This window comes from Melospiza georgiana, chromosome 6 (assembly GCF_028018845.1).
Source record: "Melospiza georgiana isolate bMelGeo1 chromosome 6, bMelGeo1.pri, whole genome shotgun sequence".
In the NCBI taxonomy this organism is placed as follows: Eukaryota; Metazoa; Chordata; class Aves; order Passeriformes; family Passerellidae; genus Melospiza; species Melospiza georgiana.
In genome coordinates, this window is record NC_080435.1 from 34,233,220 (window position 1) to 34,255,178 (window position 21,959).

The 21,959-nt window shown below is 35.2% G+C and overlaps 1 protein-coding gene across 1 annotated transcript in view; it reads right to left on the reverse strand.

The window, feature by feature from the left end:
- CDIN1 (CDAN1 interacting nuclease 1) overlaps nt 1-21,959 on the reverse strand; it is a 124,171-nt gene that overhangs the window by 80,633 nt on the left and 21,579 nt on the right. Inside the window, exons 2-5 of the mRNA XM_058027301.1 lie at nt 16,861-16,906; nt 15,944-16,008; nt 12,681-12,741; nt 9,658-9,730 (exon numbers count right to left, since the gene is read on the reverse strand). Coding sequence (XP_057883284.1) covers nt 9,658-9,730; nt 12,681-12,741; nt 15,944-16,008; nt 16,861-16,906 — 245 coding nt within the window. The remainder of the gene's footprint in view (nt 1-9,657; nt 9,731-12,680; nt 12,742-15,943; nt 16,009-16,860; nt 16,907-21,959) is intronic.

A 21,959-nucleotide genomic window follows, 5' to 3' on the forward strand; every position in this document is an offset into this window, starting at 1 on the left:
AGAGATACTTGGGAATGGCAACTCTGAGTGTAAATTTAATCCGAATTTTGGGATTCCACTGTTTGAAAGGTGAAGAAAGTGGGGCTTAGCACTTGGAGGTTATGTCTTCAGAGACACTAGAGCCCAAGACACAAAATATTCCCAAATCATAATATCCGGTAATGCATGGTGGAAGAAACAGGTCAGTTATTCTTACATTTTACTAGTCCCTAAATTGGCTGAAACAAGCCTGTGTATTCCCTAAGAATTGATTTTAAATAGCCTGAATAAGAAGAAATGGATTTGAAAATGTTAACAATCGCCTCATAATGGATAACTCCTGCTTAGACTCACCTGGAACTATCACACTAATTTCTGTTCTCCTATCTCAAAAACGTACACTGGGAGAACTAGGAATTCAAAGACAGAAAAAAATCAGTGGTGGCCTAAAGAAACATATAAAATTTGGGAAATGAAACATTTATTTTAGAAGACAGAAAAAAAGGGATACCAAAAAAGACAATGCCTGCTTACCATTTCTGCTGTGCGTCAGGGCACTCATAGGAATTCTAAAGAAAGTATTTAGATTTACAGCTTTTTTCTATGCAAAGACACATTTATGAAACTCATAACCACAAAACATCAGGGCCAAAGACGTCACAGGATGTTAAAATGCTGGATATCTAACACTGTTAAGTTTTCAAAATTATAAGGAAACCAAGCAATTCTCAAAAACAAAAAGGATCAGCATTTTGGAAGTGATAAGAAACAAAAGCAAGTTTTTTAAAACTTCTTTTAAGAATTTCTTTGGGAGACAAAAGATCAATGGGTAAAGGTTATTGGTAAGTGCCTGCTGGAGGGCAGAGTTAGAAGAAACACATGGTCAGTGAGTTTTTTGAAACCTATAATGACTAGCTGCTCATTTACTACCACACCAGCAGGATCAGGGAGAGAACTGGAAGGGTAAAAGTAAGAAAACTCACAGGCTGAGATAAAAACAGTTTAATATGGAAAGCGAAAAACAGGGAAAGCAAAACAATTCATTGTTTCTCATGGGCAGGCAAGTGTTCAGCCGTGCTTTGGAGAGCAGGAACCCATGATGGGTAACAGTGATTTGGGAAGACAAAGACCATAATTCCAAACATATCCCCTTCCTCCTTCTTCTTCTCACTTTACTGATCATGATGTCACATGGTCTGAAATATTCTTTTCATCAGTTGGTGTCACCTGTCCCAGCTGTGTCTCCTCCCAGCCTTCCATGCACCCCCCGTTTCCTCACCAGCCTGACAGTACAAGAAGCAGAAAAGTCCTTGGCTCTGTCTAAGCCCTGCTCAGCACTAAAAAAATCTCTATATTATCAACTCTGTGTTCAATACAAGTCCAATACACAGCCCCATACCATCCACAGTGAAAGAAGTTAGTGCTACCCCAGCCAAAGCCAGCATACCCCTAAACCAAACACTCTCTCCTTCATAGAAAAGGAGAAACAAGAGATGTGGCCATGCAGCTCAACACACAACTGGAAGGCATTCAAATAGTGTAGAATATATGGAGGATAGATCCTATTTGGAATGGAAAATAAGGCAAATTGCACAGAAAAAAACCAGAATTTGCGTACATGAACAGATCAAAATGAAATAATAATTCCTTAGAAAGAGTAAGCAATCAGTAAAATAACATGCACACCATGTGGATTGGAAACATATTCCCTACTTCACCGGAGAAAACAATTGAGAACAACTTTAAGTTTTAATTAAGAAAAAGTACTGTAACCCATTTATTAAATATGTTTTGAATGGCTCTATTGTGAACTAAGGTCAAAATACAATTTCTAGATTCTCAAGATATGACATAAGATTAGCTTTATTGATCTTCTGTGTGACTTGTTAGAGCTCTCAATCATTATTTTGACAGTTTTATCATACCATAATAGACTTCCTTTTAGATAATTACAGTTACTATGTTCAATTTCAATCTCCTGTAGGACTTTTTCTCTAGATAATCACATATATGCCTCTAGATCTTGTTTCTTTCCTTTGTCATACATATGCAATAAAGTTTCAATTATTAATAATTAAGACTTACAAATAAGTCTTAATTATTTTAACGTTATTTAATTTATTATTAACATTATTTGTTATTAACATTATTTAAATATTTTAACATTATTTTAGCATAATCTTAAGGCTTACCAAAAAAGTTCAAGACTCAATTATACAAGAAAACCTTCATCCTTAAAATCTCTCAAGAAATTTACTTTGTAAGTACTGAACACCAACCTTAGTAAACCAAAAAGCAGAACATGTAATATTTGTGGACCACAAAAGTTACTAAATGTTGTTAAGTTGTATACATCTCATGTTTTAATTTATACCTATTTCTAATCTTACCATCATGTCACTAGGGTCTACCGCCTGCATTTATCTTCCTAATAACATCCCCATAGGTACCAGTAGGCTGCTCTCTCCTTGCCAAACCATCTCTTTCCCAGCTGACTAACCCCCAGTTCCCACAGCCTTCTCCCACAGGGGAAGTGCTCCATTGCCTTTGCTATCCCAGTGGCCCTGCAGTGAACTCTCCTCAGTACAGCAACATCTCCCTTTTACAGCTGTGGTTTACTGCAGAAGGAGTCCAGAGTTTTTCTGCTCAGCTGAATAAGTCTCAAAGGCATCAGAGAGCACAGTGCTGACTGTGCTGCAACCACAAAAGAGTGTGACTGATTAAAGTTGGGATGACATGTCTTCCCCTTCTGCCTAAAGGTTCTGCCTAAAGGCATTTTTTGCATAGTGTAAACCGCCTAAATTATTCTTTAAAAAAAACCAGAAGAAATCTCAGCTGGCAGCATTATACTTTGTTGACCTGCTAACTTTCTTCTGATTTTCAAATACTGGTTTCCAATCTCCTTAGCCAAAGAAGTGATTAAACTTAGATAATTTTATTGCTTGAAGGATCTATATTTTTTGAATTAAGGAGACCTAAAATGAAAAGAAAAAAGGAGTTTGCTTTATTTTAACTAAAAGACTAGAATATATAACCTAAAGAGAATTTTCAGGGTCATGGATCCTACGTGGGAAAAAATTCCTAACATAAGCTTTCAGCAGATTGATTTTTATTGGGTTTTAAATATCTTTTTCAAATGCTTTTTACTGTTTTCTTTGGTGTTTTTCATTGTCTTAAGATAGACCTGAGGATGTCAAATACTTGGATCACCCTTTCAGATGACTGGTCCTATGTTACGTTGTATAGTCAGCTTTTTAACTGAGATATTTCAGTAGCACTCTTCAGGTACACTGCATTTGGCACCCCGTTTATTTTTATGCTTTTTTGCTCAAGCAGTCATTTCTGAAGTAGAACAAAGCTAAGTCATGCATTGCTTTTTTAGCACCTTCAACATGAAGTACCTGGATGCTGTAGTTACTTGAGACAAAACTGATGGCAAGATGTTCCAGGGATTTAATGCACACGCTTCAGCACAGTGCTGCATATATGCTAGGGGAAAGTCGGAAGAAAAGTTCAAATTGAATTATTTACAATGAATGGCATTTTTAGAGAAGACAGCAAGGCCTATTCCCACTGCTATTGACAAACTAAGGCTGAAACTGCAATATTTACACAGATTTTATTAACTCTGCTATGGAAGTAACACATCTCACACTGAAGAATGTTTTCGTCCCGTGAGTTCAAAGATACGCAATTCTACAAACAGAACCAACTTAATTTAGTTGATGGCCATGATCCTAAAACTGAGTGGCATGGCTCAAGGAGCTCACCAATGTGCAATGTTTAACACCAAGGATGCTCTCTACCTACTTAAGACATAGTCTTGCTCTAGTATATTATAGAAAGAGAAGTCGTAATAGTCCAAAGAAAGGAAACTTCTAGGATTTGAAGGCAAACAGCTTTTCTCAGCAATACTGTCGCAAGAAAAATTCTCTCCCGCACCAATTTATCAGTGCACTACTGAGGCTGCATTCATCAGACATTTATAAAGAAATGGGAAGACAGAACCTTGCTCAGTGTTATGGAAAAGCTGAGTTTTCTCTGAAAAAGTGGACAATAGACTTAGAGGTTTAAAAGAAAAATTGCCTTTCATTTTGTGTTCATCCATTTTTCCCTTTCTGGCTTAAAGAGGAAGCAAGGAATGAGCATGTGTGGATTCAGAAGTGTCTAGCCCTCATGAATCCATGCCTGTCAAGTTTCTAAGATTGAATTTTTGTCTTTGCTTTCATACAAACTTGCCATAGGTCCGTGGCCAAGGTAATTAACCTGCTCAGGGTTCAAATGTCTATTTTGCAAACTGAGAATAGCGTTTGGGCCAAAACTCAAGCATGGCCACTCAATAAGCCATTGTTTCAAGAACATCAAGAAGGAGGCATGTAGTGGTTAGAAAGTCATGTAAGCATCATTCACTTCAGTTGTACTGCTGACCAGAGTAAGTGGAAGCAAAAATATTTTCCCACTTACAAAAAGAAAGGCAGACTAGGGATGCTTCACTAAATTATTGTCAGTATTCATGTTGAAAACACACAGCAAAACTGGTGACACGAAAACTATTTTGCAGTGTAGACTCATTCTCCTGTTTCTATTATACTGTTGAAAATAAGTTGCTTGTGTGTATCCTATTTAGCAATTTGAGATTATTGCAAAAGAACTTCTTCAGAGTTGAAAAGAATTTCTAAAGGCTATGCATGTATTTTTGGGAGAGGTGATACAACTTTGAAAATAATTTTATGTATGTTAAGCATTGTTGAAATACAAGGAACTCATATTTAGGCAGTGTTCAGGGTAGACAGATTATGTTATGAATGCTGCATAGATATACTTGACAGTTTTGAAGTCACAGCTTTTAATCACCTTTTACTAAAAATAGTTTCTAAAATTCAGTAACAGTTATACCTCTACTGTGCAGTTTGAAATGCTGCAGAATGCTTGTTTCGTAACTGTCGTCCAATTCTTTCCTGCTGTCTTCCCTAGGCAAGTGGACTGTAGGTGTATTTCAACATATACCAGCACTGCTCTGCACAACTGCTTGATGCTTTATACTCTTCAGCATTTAAAAAGCATCTTTTTTCTTTTTAACATTTCACCAAGACCTGAGTGTAGAAAGCCTGATGATACTCATTTACCTTTTCAAGCTGTTTATTCAAGAGCTAGGAAAAGTAGAGGAAGATGGAAGGATATTCTGACTTTATATACATGCTAATAATCCACAGCAGGTAGTCATACAGAAGCAGATTGAGATTGCATTTTACATTATTATCTAAGTGTAAATAAAAAGAGGGCTGAAAAGGTAAGATTAAAGAAAGGTGGAAGATTCTGTCCTTCTTCCTCTTTATATAGCAGCTATCATCAATTGCTATTCATGTTTACCATTTGCAACAATGACCTGGAGGATGCAAAAGACAACCAGTCAGGAGGCAAGGCTGGCATTCAGATAGACCTAGACAGGCTAAGGATGGGCCAGCAGCAATCTCATGAAATTTAGTAAGGGTCAATGTGCAATTCTATACCTGGAAGGAGCAATCCCAGCAACCATGCAAGCTGAGATGGATTGGCTGGGGAGCACCTTTGCAGAGAAGAACTTGGAGGCCCTGATAGAGGAGCAAACTGAATATGAGGCAGCACTGTGTTGTGGCAGGGAAGATGGACAACAGCAACTTGGGCTTTACAAAAAGGAGCAGAGCAAATTGATTGAGGGAAGCCTTAATCTCCATTACTTAGCATTTATTATACCATAAATAGAATACTGTTTTGCACCACAGAATTCAACACCTAGAATTCAATGTCTTAAAAGGATTCTAAGTACAGAATTTATCTATTTTAACAACATCATTGACTTTATTTTTCTTTTTAGGATACAGAGATAGCTATAATATGTGATGTTACATTTACAGGGTTTCATTACACTTATGTAAGGCACCACTTCTCCTTGGCCCCAGAGTTTTGTTTGGAGTTAATCTTCCATAAATTGATAGAATAATCTGAGAGCTCTAGTAAGGTAATAGGAAAAAGAATTATTATAGTGCTTGGTTAAATAACATGTTTTGAACTTGATTAAGTCAAAGGATACAGAGAGTACATTCTTCATATTGTACAGCATCCCAAAAGAAATTCAAGGTGGTCACAAACTGAAAACAGGCATGCAAGGCTCTCCTACTCACACCCAAATAGTGAAATACTAAAAGGATGTATTTTATTCACAGAAACTGTGAACTTTTCATTTTCAATATATGGAATGGTGGCTATTAATAGCATAATTGTCTTTTGAAATACTTAAAATAAGCAGTATAGAGGTCAATTCTAAGCTCTATCACTTTATTCAAAAGAAAACTAAGAGAACTCAAGATTTTTTGATTGCCAACAATACAACATTTAAATAAGGAATTTGGTGTGATATTATAGTAATCTCTACCTCAAGATCAAAGTTACTGGAAAATTAAAAATAAAAGGCTATTAAATCAAGAAGTCTGTTTTCTGGAGTGGAAGAAGACTAGGCTACAATGTGTAAAACTTTCCACTGTACTGAATTCCCACCCTACTTAAATTATGTGGGCAGAATTTAGGTCCACTTTCCACATTTAATTTAAAAGAAATACTGAAGGCATTATACTACTATTTACTCTAAATTTTCTAATGACAAGCTCCTTTCCTAGTTGTACAGGTCTCCTGGTAGAAAACTTTTCTATCATTAGTATTGTTATCTTTCTATAAAAATATCTTTTTTCCTTTTGCAAATAGAAATTAAAATGTTCCTGCTCAGTGATAATTCTGCTCCCATATTCCTTAGCCCACAGATTTAGTCTTCTAGCTACTGATTATTTAGAAACAAAAACTCCATCCCAAAAATTTCCACTTTTAAGACACACATACTATAAATAAACAACTTTGACCTGATACAACATGCTTAGTTTAAAAGGGAAGCCAAGACACACTTTCTTTTTACTCTAAATAGTTTGTTGTAAAATGGTTGTACATCTTTTTTAAATACTATTTGTGTTATATGAGGTCTTTTAATCCATTGCACTGTGTAATTCTATGGTTTAAATTCTTAATACAAGAGAGTGTATAAATTTTATAATATTGCACTGCTCTATTTTAGTAAAGACCTGCTTTACTAGAAGGGAGTATTGCTGTGTGTTTCTCCTCATCCCTCTCATCCATACATTTCTGTAGAAGCAAAACAATTTAGAACTATGAATTGATTAGTGAAACTAATAGCACAGCTACAGTACTTTCCTCTCCCCACGGAAAAGCTTTTTTCAGTTTTAAAGGGGAAAAATTAAAAATACAAAACCAAGACTGACTGAGACTTGCAGCTCATTAAAGCTGGGGTGATTTCCACTATACAGAATTCTATTGATCTCCATAGTCCACAGTAGACAAAAAAGTGTGGTCAGGGAGGGGATGATGGATGCCTCTGCCAATAGCACTGAACAAACCTGTTAGCTAATTGCTACCAAAGACAATTATCCCCGCATTGTTTCATAATGGAAACACATTACAAAACTCTAATATACACACAGGGAAATTTGATGATTTGACTGCGGAGCCATGTGCATTGAATCTCATTGCCGAAGGCCAGCCAGGTCGCTGCTATGAGGGGAAGAAAGTGTCAGAATAGAAGCCTGAATATCTCACAGCTCATTCTGTAAAACGAGTTTAGCAACTCCACAGTACTGTAACAACACTGCAATTGCCCTGCCACACCCACACATAAAATGTATAATACAACATGTGTTGCATGTATCTTTTAATGAAAATGAAAAAAATAAAATGTACTATGAAGGACAGAATATTTTTATGTAGTACAACTAAAAGCCAATGCTAAAACTGATTCTTCACAGTTTTGATCACCATAAAAGATTTTTCATCATTCCACATTTAGATTACAAGTCGTATAACAAACAGTGACAGCCATATAACAAATAGTGATTGCACCGTGTTTCATACAGTAAAATCTACACCCCAATCAAGTGTTGCAAATTCACTTTTGGAAAAAACCCTCAAAATAGATCACAACAAAACTGTCACTGAGTTAAGCAGCTATGAAATCTAAAAACACTCCAAAATAAGGATTTATTTCATTATACCTAATTACAGTGTAATTCAAGAACACAGCACTATATAAACAATTTGTATCCTATCCCCAGCAGCCACATTCTTGGAATGCCTCTTTCTAAACAGGATTCTAAATATGCCTGTGCTCCTTCCTGGCACACTCACTCAAGACACCTAATTCTAGCAACACAGTTGTATGAAATCTGGTGTACTGTACAAAAATTATACTCTGTTTGACTGTGCAGTATAAGACAATGCAAAACAAAAAGAAAATTACTTAAGATATGTCATCATTATAAAGACAAATTAATAGCCAGAAAATTTTATGATTAATTTTGCTTTACTGTGCTTGCACTGCTCTCCATTGGCCAGCCTACCTGCTTCAGATTGCGCAGACTACTATTTTGACAAGACCTGGATAGCAGTAGGTCCAAAGCAATCAGAAGGTTGACTTTGACAAATGGTGGTGCTGCGGCGAAGTTGAAAATAACACACATCCACTTTAATCTCTTTCTTGATTAAATCGAAACCATACCATTCTGACATCATGTGATTTGCTCATGAAGCATCACTGCAGGTTACTTTAGAGGCTACATCTATTGAAATGATATTGAATTTTTAGGGGAAGTACTTAATTCATTCAAATGAAACCTTCAGAAGGTAACTGGGCCACCAGTCACTGATAACTGCGAAGATTGAAAGAAAACCAAAGGAAAAATCCCTGACAAAATCCACCATATGCTACTGCATGATATTTTAGTAGGTATTATCTTTTGCTTTCAAAAAGAGAAGATTATACACATAAAGCATATTCTAAAGCTTTTTACCTATTCTGCCACAGTCAAGCTCCAAAGGTAAACATTACACTAGGTAATAAAAATGCAGAAGATGAAATTGTCTTTTTTACATGAGACTAGGCAAATATTTATGGGGCAGTTGACAAACTCCTGCCTAGTAAAAGAGCCAGCTCTGAGAGCAATTACCCTGATATTCATGACTCACTTTGAATATCACATTGAATATTACTCATAAATCTTTTACGAGCACATCCCCAGAGCTCACTTAACAGCCGGTTTTAATCATGCAGTTGACACAGAGAAAATAACAAAATGTATTTTTTCAGTGGCAAATTAATTTAGGCTTGAACCTCCTCCCGTAGCTCTATTCTTTTCTTCCCTTTCATTCCATTTTTTTTTTTATTTTCTTGTACTGAGATCAGTTAAATGCACTTCTGTATATACTAGCAACATTACTGCAATGTTGCAAAATTAAAAGTGGCTTCGGTTTATTTTAGGAATTACTGACTTTTAAAATACAGAATTTTAAAGATATAAATTTGGTATGAGCCCCATACCCTTTATTTTACTGAAGGAACAGATATTTTGGAAATCTAAGAGGAAAAAGGTTAATTTAAATAGTATTAAATTGCGGCTGCTCTTCTTACATACAGTTTAACAGTCATGAACTGTTGAGGATACCAAACTTAAAATGTTACCCTTGTTATCTCAATTCCAGCATTGTGGTAATTATTTTTCTATCATAGTCAGAAGAAAAGAGAAAACAAAAAGTATTTTAAAAATAATAAAACACAAAAGAAAAAAAAACAGCTAAGATACTTACGGATGGCTTGTTCTTTTTCTTGTAGAAATCTCTCCAACACAATACGAGCCATCAACGATGGGGCAAAGTCCACCTTAGCCCAACACAAACAAAAACAGAATTTCAGGAAGTAAATGCATTTAGATGCACACTCATCAGAACTGCACTATATTTGTAGATTAAAACTAACAAGCAAAATAGAGGAAACAGGATCTTTTTGCAATTATCGGACTCAATAATTTCCACCAAATGTGTGGTAGTAATCCACAGTACCAGTGAACAACCAAATAAAGTAGACAACATAAAATCCTGGTTATTATGTTTGTACATTTTGCATCTGAACCACCCTTTGTAGAAGATGACCGTGAAATCCCTTTTATAAGGTTATCCATCAAGGAAAAGAAGTGGTCATCCTTTCCTATGTATGAATCCTGGTTCATGTGGTAACCATCAAGTGATACCACATATCCTTAGCATCAATATCTCTAGCAGATGTGTTGGGCTTGGTCAAAATTACTTCAGAGTTTATATTTTGATTTTTAACAAAGATATTCCTTCATTTCAACTTTTTTTATATGTATGAAAAATGTATAACCTAGTTGCTCCTAAAATTACAATAGCTTTTTAGATACCATTAAAATCGTGCTTTAGTGAATCAGAATTTTAACTAGGAGACAGGAAACCTTGATCACACATTGTCACAATTAATTTTCCTCGACATCTTTTCAAGTTCACTGTTAGCACAAAAATTTTATCCCAATTTAGTAACTATACAAAAAAGGTTACTCCATTTGTGCATACATATTTTTCCAAATATGTATGTACTTGGATGGCCTTAAATTCCCCAAGTAGAGAGAAATGCTTTCTATGGAGCTGCTTATTTCCAGTAACCCACATCAGAGCTGACACATGAAAAATGGTGAAATTACTGAAGGTAGTCCAGCCTGAATAAGGACTACCTTATTAGTTCAGGTACTTGCATCGCCCTAATTTTCATATTAATCATGTGTCCATCTTTCTTTGAAATAGGGCCATCATGCTTCATGTCAGAATTTAGCATGTAAATAAAATTCATAGTGCTTCAAATCTCACTTGAAAATATTTGTATGAAGAGAACAGTGACTAATTTTATTGTTTCTAATAAAAATGTGATTTATTTTAGTCTTTTTGTACTACATATACAATATGAACAGTTGACAAATAATTTCATTTTTAAAACAGAATTAGAAGTAGTTTTATAAACCCTCAAAAAACATCCCCAAAAGATAACAATATGGAGCTTTTCCTATTTAACAGAGCTGCTACATACTGTAATATAGCGATGTTATATATTTCTCATCAATTTTTACAGTTTCCACTGATTAAATATATATTGACTCATAAAGTATTACCATTACATCAATTGTCAGCAGATGCAAGAGTATGTCATTTAAATATTAACTATCATATAAAAATGGCAGCTTGATTGTTTGGAAGCAGTAATCTGGTGCTGGTTATTGCCACGTTTCCCTAATGCATTGGGTGGCAGTCAAAAAATGCATTGCCTTTCTGATATACCTGCTACTACAAAACCAGAAACAAATAAGTTTTTTATGTATCTCCCCTTTCTCTTAGGCTTAATTTTTATTTATTTCTGAACTGCAGATATCTTTGATCTGAATTGCAAAAATGCATTAGTGAAATATAAACAAAGATATGCTCACTGGAGTCAGAAATTATATGCATCATCTCTAAATCAATGCAAAAAATATACAAAGAACCAGTAACAGATATATTACTCTGTGCTTGAAATATTTTTATGACAGTTCCCATATAATATGGGTGCAATATATCATCCATTGGGATGTTTACCTAAAATCTTAGTAAGATTGTACTTATTTATATAAAGTACTTTCTATTCTCAGTACTTAGAGATTTGTCTTTTCCAGAGATGGTAAGAAGCTACACATTACCACTAAAACAAAATAAATTCTTGATTCTACGCTAACTGTACGATCAGGTTACACAGACACTTCACAGACCATTAAAACCTTCCAGTAATTGATAGGTAATCACTCATTTGCTGGCTGCAGCAATGTACACGAGAGAAAAACCATTCTTTTTTTCTAATGTAATGTGTAGAACTTGCTGCTATTGCTACACTTAATGTTCACAGTGCCATATCATTTTTAATGCAAACACTCATTTTCTACTTCCTTCTTACATTTTCTATTAAAATGTAACACAAAACAGCATATATTTCATTCTATCCCTTTGAGGATTGCATGAGCAGTTCCAGGGAGTATCAGCTATTGTACTGTTACTATTACAGTAAATAAATATTTTAGAGTTTAAAAAACAGGTATTTCATCAATTTCGTTTTTTCTAGGAAAACTCCTTGCCACTTGTTCAAACTTTTTACCTCTTCTTTAATGTAGTGCAAAGATAGCAGTTTCTAATACAAATAACACCTTGTATAACAAGGCAAATTCATATTTTAATTAATAAACAGCATCAATAAATTTGTCAAGACTTTAATGGCATCTGTACAGAACTTTTCATGTACTGAAAAATTTATTCTTCTTAAGTGCTTTATCTTAAGCAGTTTTCATTAGCCATCCTCTAATCCATATGAACAGAAATAAATGGAGTCAGGAAAATTATCTGTTTTAAGCCTTCCTATTACTAAGAAATAGTAATAACTTAGATGGGTTTTGTTATTAAAGGCAAGGAATCAAAATGATCCATTTAATCAATTTGAGAATTTTTAGCAAGTTTATGCAATAAAGACCTGCAGTTTGTTGGAAATTTTCAGAAAAATACAAATTCAGGGTATCCTACACATTTGCCTTGAAGTTAAAAGACTAATTACATGAACTGATTTATTAATAAATGTGGCTTTTTGTCTAATTATTTTAAGTACTAACAGACTGGGGAACCATTTTAAATGTCTAATGTGCCTTGAAACCATTTTTTTAGGTTAATTACATTTCTCACTAAAGTCACTATAGATATGCCCCTCAGGTTTTACACTGGAAGATTAAAGAAAAAAGAAAGATGATTACCTCATTGGCCAGGTCCAGTAATACTGGGGCAGCTGCATTTTTCATCACCCCATTCAGATACCTAGACAAGACAAAGCCAGGTAATTTTGCAGTGGCAAGAAAAGGCCACTTTATACATGTCAGCATCCCTTGTGAATCTTTTTCATTTGGGGGACAATACCCCATTACAGATAATGCCAAAAATTAGTGCTTTAACTGGCATTACAGATAATCTTTCAAGAAGTATTTTAAGCAATCACTAACTCTCCAGGGTTGTCTCCTATTCTATTCATCTGCAAAATATATCCATCTCAATGAAGACACTGGTAAAAAACTGAATATATCAAGAAATTTTAAAAATTGTGACTTAATAAATACACAAATAAATTATATCTGTACTACTTAAAGATGCATCACAGACAAATAAACTTCTATTATTCACAGTAAAGACTTTTGGTTCCATATGACCTTCAACTATGAAGGTGCAGTGTATATCTTACCCAATTCACTAGTACATACAAAAACATAAACTCTCAAATTTATTCCAGATTTCATCAACTAGGCAGTAATTTAAGTACTAAAGGCTTACTTCAGTGAAATCAGTCTAACAATTTATATTCCACAAAGAAAACAAGAAATATTTAGGATTCAATGAAGGTTGATAGAAAGTCATTATCCTATCAGTGGCAAAGGCTTAATGTTTCTAGTTGAGGGTATTACAGAATGATGTTTCTGACCATCAATTCACACAATGTTGCTCTCCTCACTTCTGTTACTTTCACTGCTTGATATTTACATTTCAATAAAACCTGAAACCTGTGTTCCGAAGCTGATGGGAAGGAGCTATGATATTGGAAGCCACTTTGTGCTTTGCAGCCATGTGGAAAAGAACAATAGTTACCAACATTTGAACTTGCTCGCTTATCCTATCTGTATTCACATAGCACATCATTACTGACATCATTAGAAGACCACAGCCTTTCCAGCTCTATCATTATCTATCCATCAGAAGACACTCTTCTGCTCATTAGTTACAGACATTAAAATTCTTTATCATTTTACCTTTCTGTGGAATGGGTGGTACACCTTTATAAAACCCCTTCACATAAGATTTGATAGAGGGCTTTTTGCTTGCAAGTTATTCTGAAGCTTAACGAATTAAGGAGATTTAAAAAGCTTTTTGGTGTAAATTATTTCAGTTCCATATTAAAAAACCCCACAAAACATGTTTAAACATTGTAAATTTATAACAGAAGAAAATGGAATATCATACACAAAATACACAACCAGGAAATGTACTTGAGATTAAAGTTCTCAAACATGCATCTAGATGATCGAACAGCCACAGTGAGAATGAAGTAAATTTCTGTCATATATTTCCAATGCTTCTGGCAACTCCATTATAGACTAACAGGTCTCACATGCTGATGGCAATACAGTTCTGAAAACCTGCTGATCCTTCTTGTACTTTGTGCTTGCCTAAGTTTCACACTAGTAAGTCTCAGCCAAGTAGAAGAAACTATTCTATTCAACTATTTTACTTGCTCCTAACAGGGACCATGGGAAATCTCTACCTTCAAAACCTGGTAGCTTCTGACCTAAGAAAGCAATGGCAGCACAATTATCTGCTTGTATGTCAGCAGAAATACTAAGGAGCATAGCACCCAGTCTGGGGTTTACAGCAGTAAAGTGGATGCTACAGAAGAGCAGAGGAGAAGACTTGTTTGTCATATTTACACCTGAAGTATTTCAAAGTGGCTTCTACCTCAAGTTCTCTGCTTCTGTAGATTCCTAAACATACTACACAGTAAATCTATTAAAACAGGACTGAAATGAGTTTTTTAGCTATTGACCAGAACATCTCTGATTTTAAAACGTGCATTTTACTCAGCCATTTTAATACACTTGCAAAATGACATACTCAGAAACAGCATAAAGAATGGTTTTCCCTACCACTACCACACAACTTCATACATAATGCATTAGTTATGTACTGCTATCATACTTCAGACTACAGAAGAAGACAGAAGACCAAATCCTCCTACCTGATGTGAGACAAACTTAATCATACCTACAACCCTACTGACACCAATACAACTGCTGCTTTGCATAAAGCAAAATCTTGTCCCGTGTTTCAGGCTGAAGTTTCAGGCTGGAACTAGTGATTTACACATAGTCTAAGGAAAGGGTTACTTATGCAGCAGTTACAACTACCACAGGCCACTTCACTGAAACTTCTAGTGAAAAATAATTAAAAGTAGTACTGTATATGCATGTTATTAGCACAACAAAATTTTAAGTCAATATTCTTCCTAAACAACAATCAACCCTAGGAAAAGTGCAATGTGATCCAGTACAAATTTTACAAAACAATACAACTACTAAAAAACCAAAATCAAACACCCAAACTAGTACACTTCACACTAGATATTCGCAACCAGTGTATAATATAATCAGGCTGTGGTTAAGTTTTAAATACATGACTCTGGCAGAAGCACATTTAATTGTTTACAAATGAAGGCTCTTTGTTTATTTTCTTGATTCATACAGATTAGTATTAAGCATGAATATCATACATCACAAGTAGAAATTCACTTGCCATGCATGCTCTTCAGATATGTCACTCTACAAAGTAATATTTTAATTGCGTATCTTTACCTGTTATCACTATGCCCCAATTATGTCACTGGAATATTTTTAGTAAAGCCTATGGAACTAACAGAAAAACTACAAGGTGTAGCAAGCACAGTTTATTAGCTTAAGATGCAAACAATTGTAAAATGACATAAAGGTTTTCATCCTCCCTTAAAAACTATTTCTGACACTTCTGTTGATAAAACAGGAGTGATCTAAAATTTAGTGCTTTAACTGGCAATACATGAATATGTAACTTTTTGTAATGTAACACAAATGTTGTTTTAAACAAGCAACTGTAGCAGAACAAGCTCTCTTGCTGTAAGGAAGTCATCAAAATCAGTCTTGTCACAGAAATCCTAAAAATTACAAACTATAGGCAATACATAATAAATGCCATTATATACATTGGAAAAAATATTTGCTTATCCTAACTTAGAGCCAGGGAAGCAAACTCTTTCTTAATCAGAATGACCAAATCCTGAACAATTTCTGTATTTCCAGTGAAAAAAATTTTTAGGTGAACCATTCTGTATTCCCAAATTCTTAATTTATTGTTATATAAAATTAGCTTAATAAACTAATTTACTCACAACTGCTGTAAAAATCAGTATCTATGATGAGCCTTAACTGGGGTGGGGAGGTCATACCTTTGGTAGTAAGTTTCGATAGCTTCAGCAGTGTGATGCTTGGCATGTGTTCTTTTGATTTGTTTCTGGAAAAATGAAAAAATGACTTTTACAAAGGTGTCATAGATCAAAACACAGGAATCATGACTACACAAACACGCGATCCTTGGCTACACTTTGATAGATGTGAACCATGTTTTTAGATTCCATACAGAAATGACATTCAATCTACCTATTGAATTGAACGTCTTCAGAGTGTACTGCAATGTACCATATGTAAAAGCCAGTAAGGTCACAATAATTGAATCTAAATAAGTTTACCGAAGGCTGCTGAGGGCAAAGAAAAACTTGTTCTCTCTTTCAACCTTTGTATTAATTTTCCCTCAATTCAATTCCATCTAAGTCTGGTGCACTCCGGTTTTACAATTCAATTGGCATTTTTAACCAGGAAGAACATTGCTTAAAAACAACTTATTTGAAAAACTACAAAAAGTAATTCCATAGAGACTTGCCACTTGACTGACACCTGTCATCTCATGATAAATGACTCCATTTTCTGCCTCTCTTGCCTTCTGCCACTCCGGCAATGGTCATTTATCATCATCTCTGTCAGCAATGGAAAGCAGCACTGACAGTGCAAGTCAGCAAACATTTAGCACATGGAACCACGCAACACAGGGAAATTATTATTGTCAGAATAATAATGGTTTAGCATAATTTATTACAGGTCCACCAAATAAGCAAAGGCTAGATGTTATTAGACAGATGGATGGGTAGGCTTGGCAGCCATCCACTGAGACTCAGGCGGTGCTTGATGTGGAAAAAGGAACATCCTCCAAACCAATCAGAAAGCTGGCAGTTCAATTACAAAGAAATAAAGGGACATTCATCATTCAATTAGGCACCTGTCAACCCTCACAAAGGAGAAAACTTCTAACCTGGTACTCCTGGGAGAAGATGCTCAGCAGAGTGGACTGCGATTGACTGGAACAAATAAAAGAAGGACAAAGTTAATTACTGGAGTGCACTGCAAAGAAACAAAAGAGAAGGGAGCTTCAAAGGTAGGCCTGCTGCCCTGTAATCTAACAGAACATGAAAACAAGTGTGGAAAAGTTGTTCCAGATGAACACCTCAGACAAAGGCTTCCTGCTGCTAGGTCAAGGAGAGAGTGTATGAGGGAGGGGAGGAAAATATAGCAAGAGTTTCAAATCAAACTAGCATATTGTTTGGGTGATTCAACTTCAGAACCCAAAAGTCCTACCAGGAGAAAGTAGTGGAGCTAAAACGTGACAGGGAAAAAGTGGAAATTAAAGCAAAATTTCCATTAAAAATTGATGGAGTTAAATTCCATCAGCAGTTGGGAACACGCCGCTTGTTCACTGGCAACATATTGAAATTCATTTTGTTAGCAGCAAGGGAACTTCTTCAGTAGCTGTCTCATATTCAGGTTAAAAACTTCCCCCTCTGTCAGAAGCAGCATATGGGACCAGTGGAACATTCCCACTGAAACTGATGTGCTTTGAAAATGGAAACTTTCACAGCAGGAAGCCAAGATTCCCCGGAGTCGGTCATTTCCAAAAGCTGCCATAAGCTTCATTCATCTAAGGCTCCACTCAATGTCGAACACCTGGCAATGAAGCAACCTGGAAAGCATTCTTCCCAAGTGGGAATTTTTCTCTCTGAATTGTTAACATTTAGAAAAGAGACAAGATTTTTTTTCCTCTGAAAGGCAATCAATACCACACCGCTACTGTTTTCAATTGTCCTCTGTGGATATATCTACCTCATCACATCCTGAATACTACTAATTACTCCTGATATATTTTTCTACTACATGCAACTTGAACAAATTATAGTCTCAATAAATCGAGTTTTATGGTACAGCAAAGCATTATGAATAATTAACATTTTTTCCTTCCATGAACGTACCTACTATGGCACAGCATAGGTAGTTCAGAGATTTCACAATGTCTAAAGTCTCACTCTTCTGTCAGATTTCTTGTATGTGAATTTAACACCTGTATCATATCATAATTACATTAAAAGCACATATTCTCTCCATACATAAATGATCCTTCTCCTTCCAACTGTCACACTTCAGAAACACTACTTTAAAATAAGGAAGTTCTACTTTCACTTTCAAAAGGGAACACTGAAGCACAAAACAACTAGATGGTTGGAGCAGAGTTAAACAGACAGTATGTATATGCAGCATGGTATAAAGTTACCTCTAAACCAAGCAGCTGAAGAATCAGGAACAAAGTGACTAGACTAATGCAGAGCTGTATAAAGAACTTACAAGTATGTCTTATCCATAGCTGTGCTTCCAGGCTTTTTGCCTCTGTATTTTGGGCTTGTCAGCCCGGCACAACATCTGTGTGACAGCAGTAAGCTGAGCCTTGATTTTTGGTATTTTACACATTGGACTGTTCACCCTGAGTACTAACTGAGACCGAATGTTAAAACTGTAGCAAAGTGACAGCAACAGAAACTAACTAATATATAGATTTATTAAATTAATGGATTACAGAAAAGAAACCAGTCCAATACATTAAAGAATTTAATTTTTATAAAGTTTCTATTTACATAAAGTAAACAGTATTTAAATAATAAATATTTATTTAAATACACGTTACACAGAGGCCAGGAGTTGCATACCACAAAGCCTCTCCAAAAGGTGCATAATCCAATTATGACAATCTGCAACCTGCACATGTAATCACTAAAAGTTGAACAAAGGAAATGAAGTTAAGATTATATACTTACACAGGCTATACAGATACAGAAAGCTAAGATATTTCAAGATGTTAAAAAAAAACCAAACAAACCTGCAGGCTATAAATAAGTTCAATACATATGGCCCCCTAATGGCTCACCACATAACTATTATTACCTTGTAGATTTACATGGCCATAATGGTAGAACTGAATTTAGAGATAGATGTGGGAAAAATCCCAGAACAGATCAGGACAGCATTTGACTAGATCTCTGGTTTGAGTTATCCTCCACTGACATAGCAATTTTTGTGGTTTTAGTCTACTCCTTGCATGTTAACCGTATTTATACTACCATTATCCTATTATACACTGACAATGACAGATAAAAAAAACCTAAGACCATTATTCCTTCCCCCCTTTACACTCCACCTTTAATGGCAGACTTGGAAATGCTGGGTTAATGACCTTGATGACCTTCAAGGTCTTCTCAAAATTAAATGTTTCTCTTATTCTTGTCCATTTTATTTGTCTCTTTGGTGTCCTTGGATTGTGACCTACTTCAATTTAGTTCAACACTCCTCTCCTACGGAACAGTCTTTCCAACTGTTCAGATAATTTAGGACATAGCACAAATACTGAAAAAAAAATCATTCAAGTAACAGTGCAAATTGGATATCTACTGGATTGCCGTACAGCAACTTTATCACTGGGGCAAAGAGAATTATATCAATAACACCATTCAAATAATTACAAGCCTTACTACTCGATGATCTTTCCTCTTCTCCAGAAGAAGTGGATTTATATCTTCACATGGCTGCTTCCATGTTTTTTTCGGTTAACATCGCTCCTGTCTTAAACACTAAAACCACTCATCTGCCACTCAGTGTTTCCTTGCTACAATTTCATTGAGACAACTTCCTGGCAAAATGAAGTAGCTCCTCAAAACACAGATGGAGCATCTATTGCAAGATCCTATTGAGTGAAAACTGAAACATCACGGTTTCAGAAAACACTGAAAAAGACACTACTATGTACTTGGACAGGGAAGAGAAGTCTTGAACATGAATTTGAATAGCAAAACAGCACAATCACAACTGCTGATATGACAGCAGGAATAGTACCATAGAAGTTATCATTACTTCTAGAGGAGCAGCTAAATTCCCAGGACTCCATCCACATTCTGATACTTCTATATAAGATTTCAAAGCAACAAATGAGCAGACAAATGCATTTATTGCTGAGCTATGCAGGAAAACAAACGTAACACTCAAAGTGGCTTTTTATTCAAAATAACATTTGAGTACCGTGCTATTGCCTTTCATGGAATAAACTATATAGTAAGCCTCATGGCTTACTTGAAGATAGGAATATAGATGTTTGTGACAAGCAGACCCTTTTGTTGAGAAACAACTGTAGAGCCAAGGTACGTAATTGCTGATTTTCTGAAACAAACAAACAAAAACCCAGAAGTCATAATTCTGAGTACTACCTCATTTAAACATTTAATAATCTAACCTGTTATCCCTTTCATAGGGATAAGTATAATTAAGTATATTGCCCAGGGAAATAAGTAAATTTTTCTCTTGAGTTCTGTAGTGACAACTTTCATGGAAACATTTTCTTCTGCGATTCCAGACAGTAATGAATCTAACTCCCAGAGCCCTGTTCAATGCATCCAGCCTCGCTCTTTAGACATCCTCTTTTACTTGCATACTGGCATCCACAACGCCAATTTACCTTTTGCTACTACGTGCTGATGCCAGTGGCATATTTCCACCTGAATGCTTGAGGCATTTCATGCTCTTGTCAATATGTAAGTGGATTTGAACAGAAAACTGAAATCTAAATTTGGCTAAAAATGCCTATTTTAAAAAAATAAAATTACTTTTATTTTATAAAATGAAGTGTAAGTTCTAGGTTACAAGTGATATAAAGATATAAAATTTTGCTTGCCATTAAAAAAACAGTATTACTGTTATTAAAGTTATTTCTAATACACAAATCCAACATTTAGAATGGGATGCCCAAGACAGTCCAGAAAAAGGGATAAGAGAAATGATCTCTAAGAACTCAGATATCAGTCAAGCTAGAAAGAAAACTGCAAGTTAGGTGCTGGGAAAAGAATATGCCTTTTGGTCAATTACTACATAAGAATGAAATTCAGACCATTCTCTTCTAATGAATCTCAGCATTTGAAGACAAGGAATGCTATAATCCCTGGAGAGTGTTTCAGAAATGTTCTGGTTTGCAATGAGTACTCATATATAAAGCAGTAACAGATAAGTTACTAGTTCATATAAGCAGTTCACTGCTTTGTATCTAGAGTAGATACAAAACTTTGGCTAAGAAACAGCTAGTAATGATGAAAGCAATTTAATTGTATCAGATCATCACCTCAACAAAACAGAATTGCAGATGCAAGCAAGATTTGGAGGGCTGTCCAGCTTAATATTTACTACTTCAGCCTCAGGAGAAAACCCAAGCATAGCAAATGTTATGCAAATATTGTATTATCAGCCCTTGCAAATCATGAATTCTTTGCAGTTAAGATGCAACTCACAGCTTTTACTATATTTTCTGAGATTACTGAAAACATGGAGTTGTAGGTGCAAACCAAGATTCCACTTGTTTCATGTTTCATGTTTTACAATGAATTTCCTCTCCCTCACTTTTAATTCCACAGTTGTTGCCTAAAGTAGAAAAAGTAAAAATCACGTTTACATTTAATGTATTTTATGACAGAACAAAAGAAGAGTATCTGAAGAGATTTCACACAAGTGAAGACAAGAAGAGGGAAAGCATAATATGACAAATATGTTATATATAACAGAATAGCTTCACTGTTTCCTTTTCATAAAATTGAATATTCCACTTTATTAGAACAATAAATATATTGGTTAAATAACCGAGGGGAGGGGCAGGAGCTGTGTTTCCAACATTCAGAAGCTGGTACATGAGAAATCCCAAAGCTGCAGTGTCAAACCTTCTCTCTGAAGAACATACAGTGCCACTTAGCTATAGCAGGAATTCAATAAGGGGAAAAAATTTTCTTCCACAGTCTCTAGTGAGTATGCAGTCCTACTCATATCTTTTGTTATATGAAAGTTCTAAAGTTCTAAAGTAGATAGCCAGGGTCTCTCATTTTTTTAAACTGGAAAAGAACTTCCCCTTTCCATGTATAGTAAGTTTAAAAATACTTTTACTGGTACAATATTGAGCATTAAAATAAACTAACAGGGCTAGAACTGTGTGGTGCTGCCATGCCAGTTTTAAAATCTAAGTGAGGAAAGAGATATAAATCCAAAAAATTTACAAGGCTA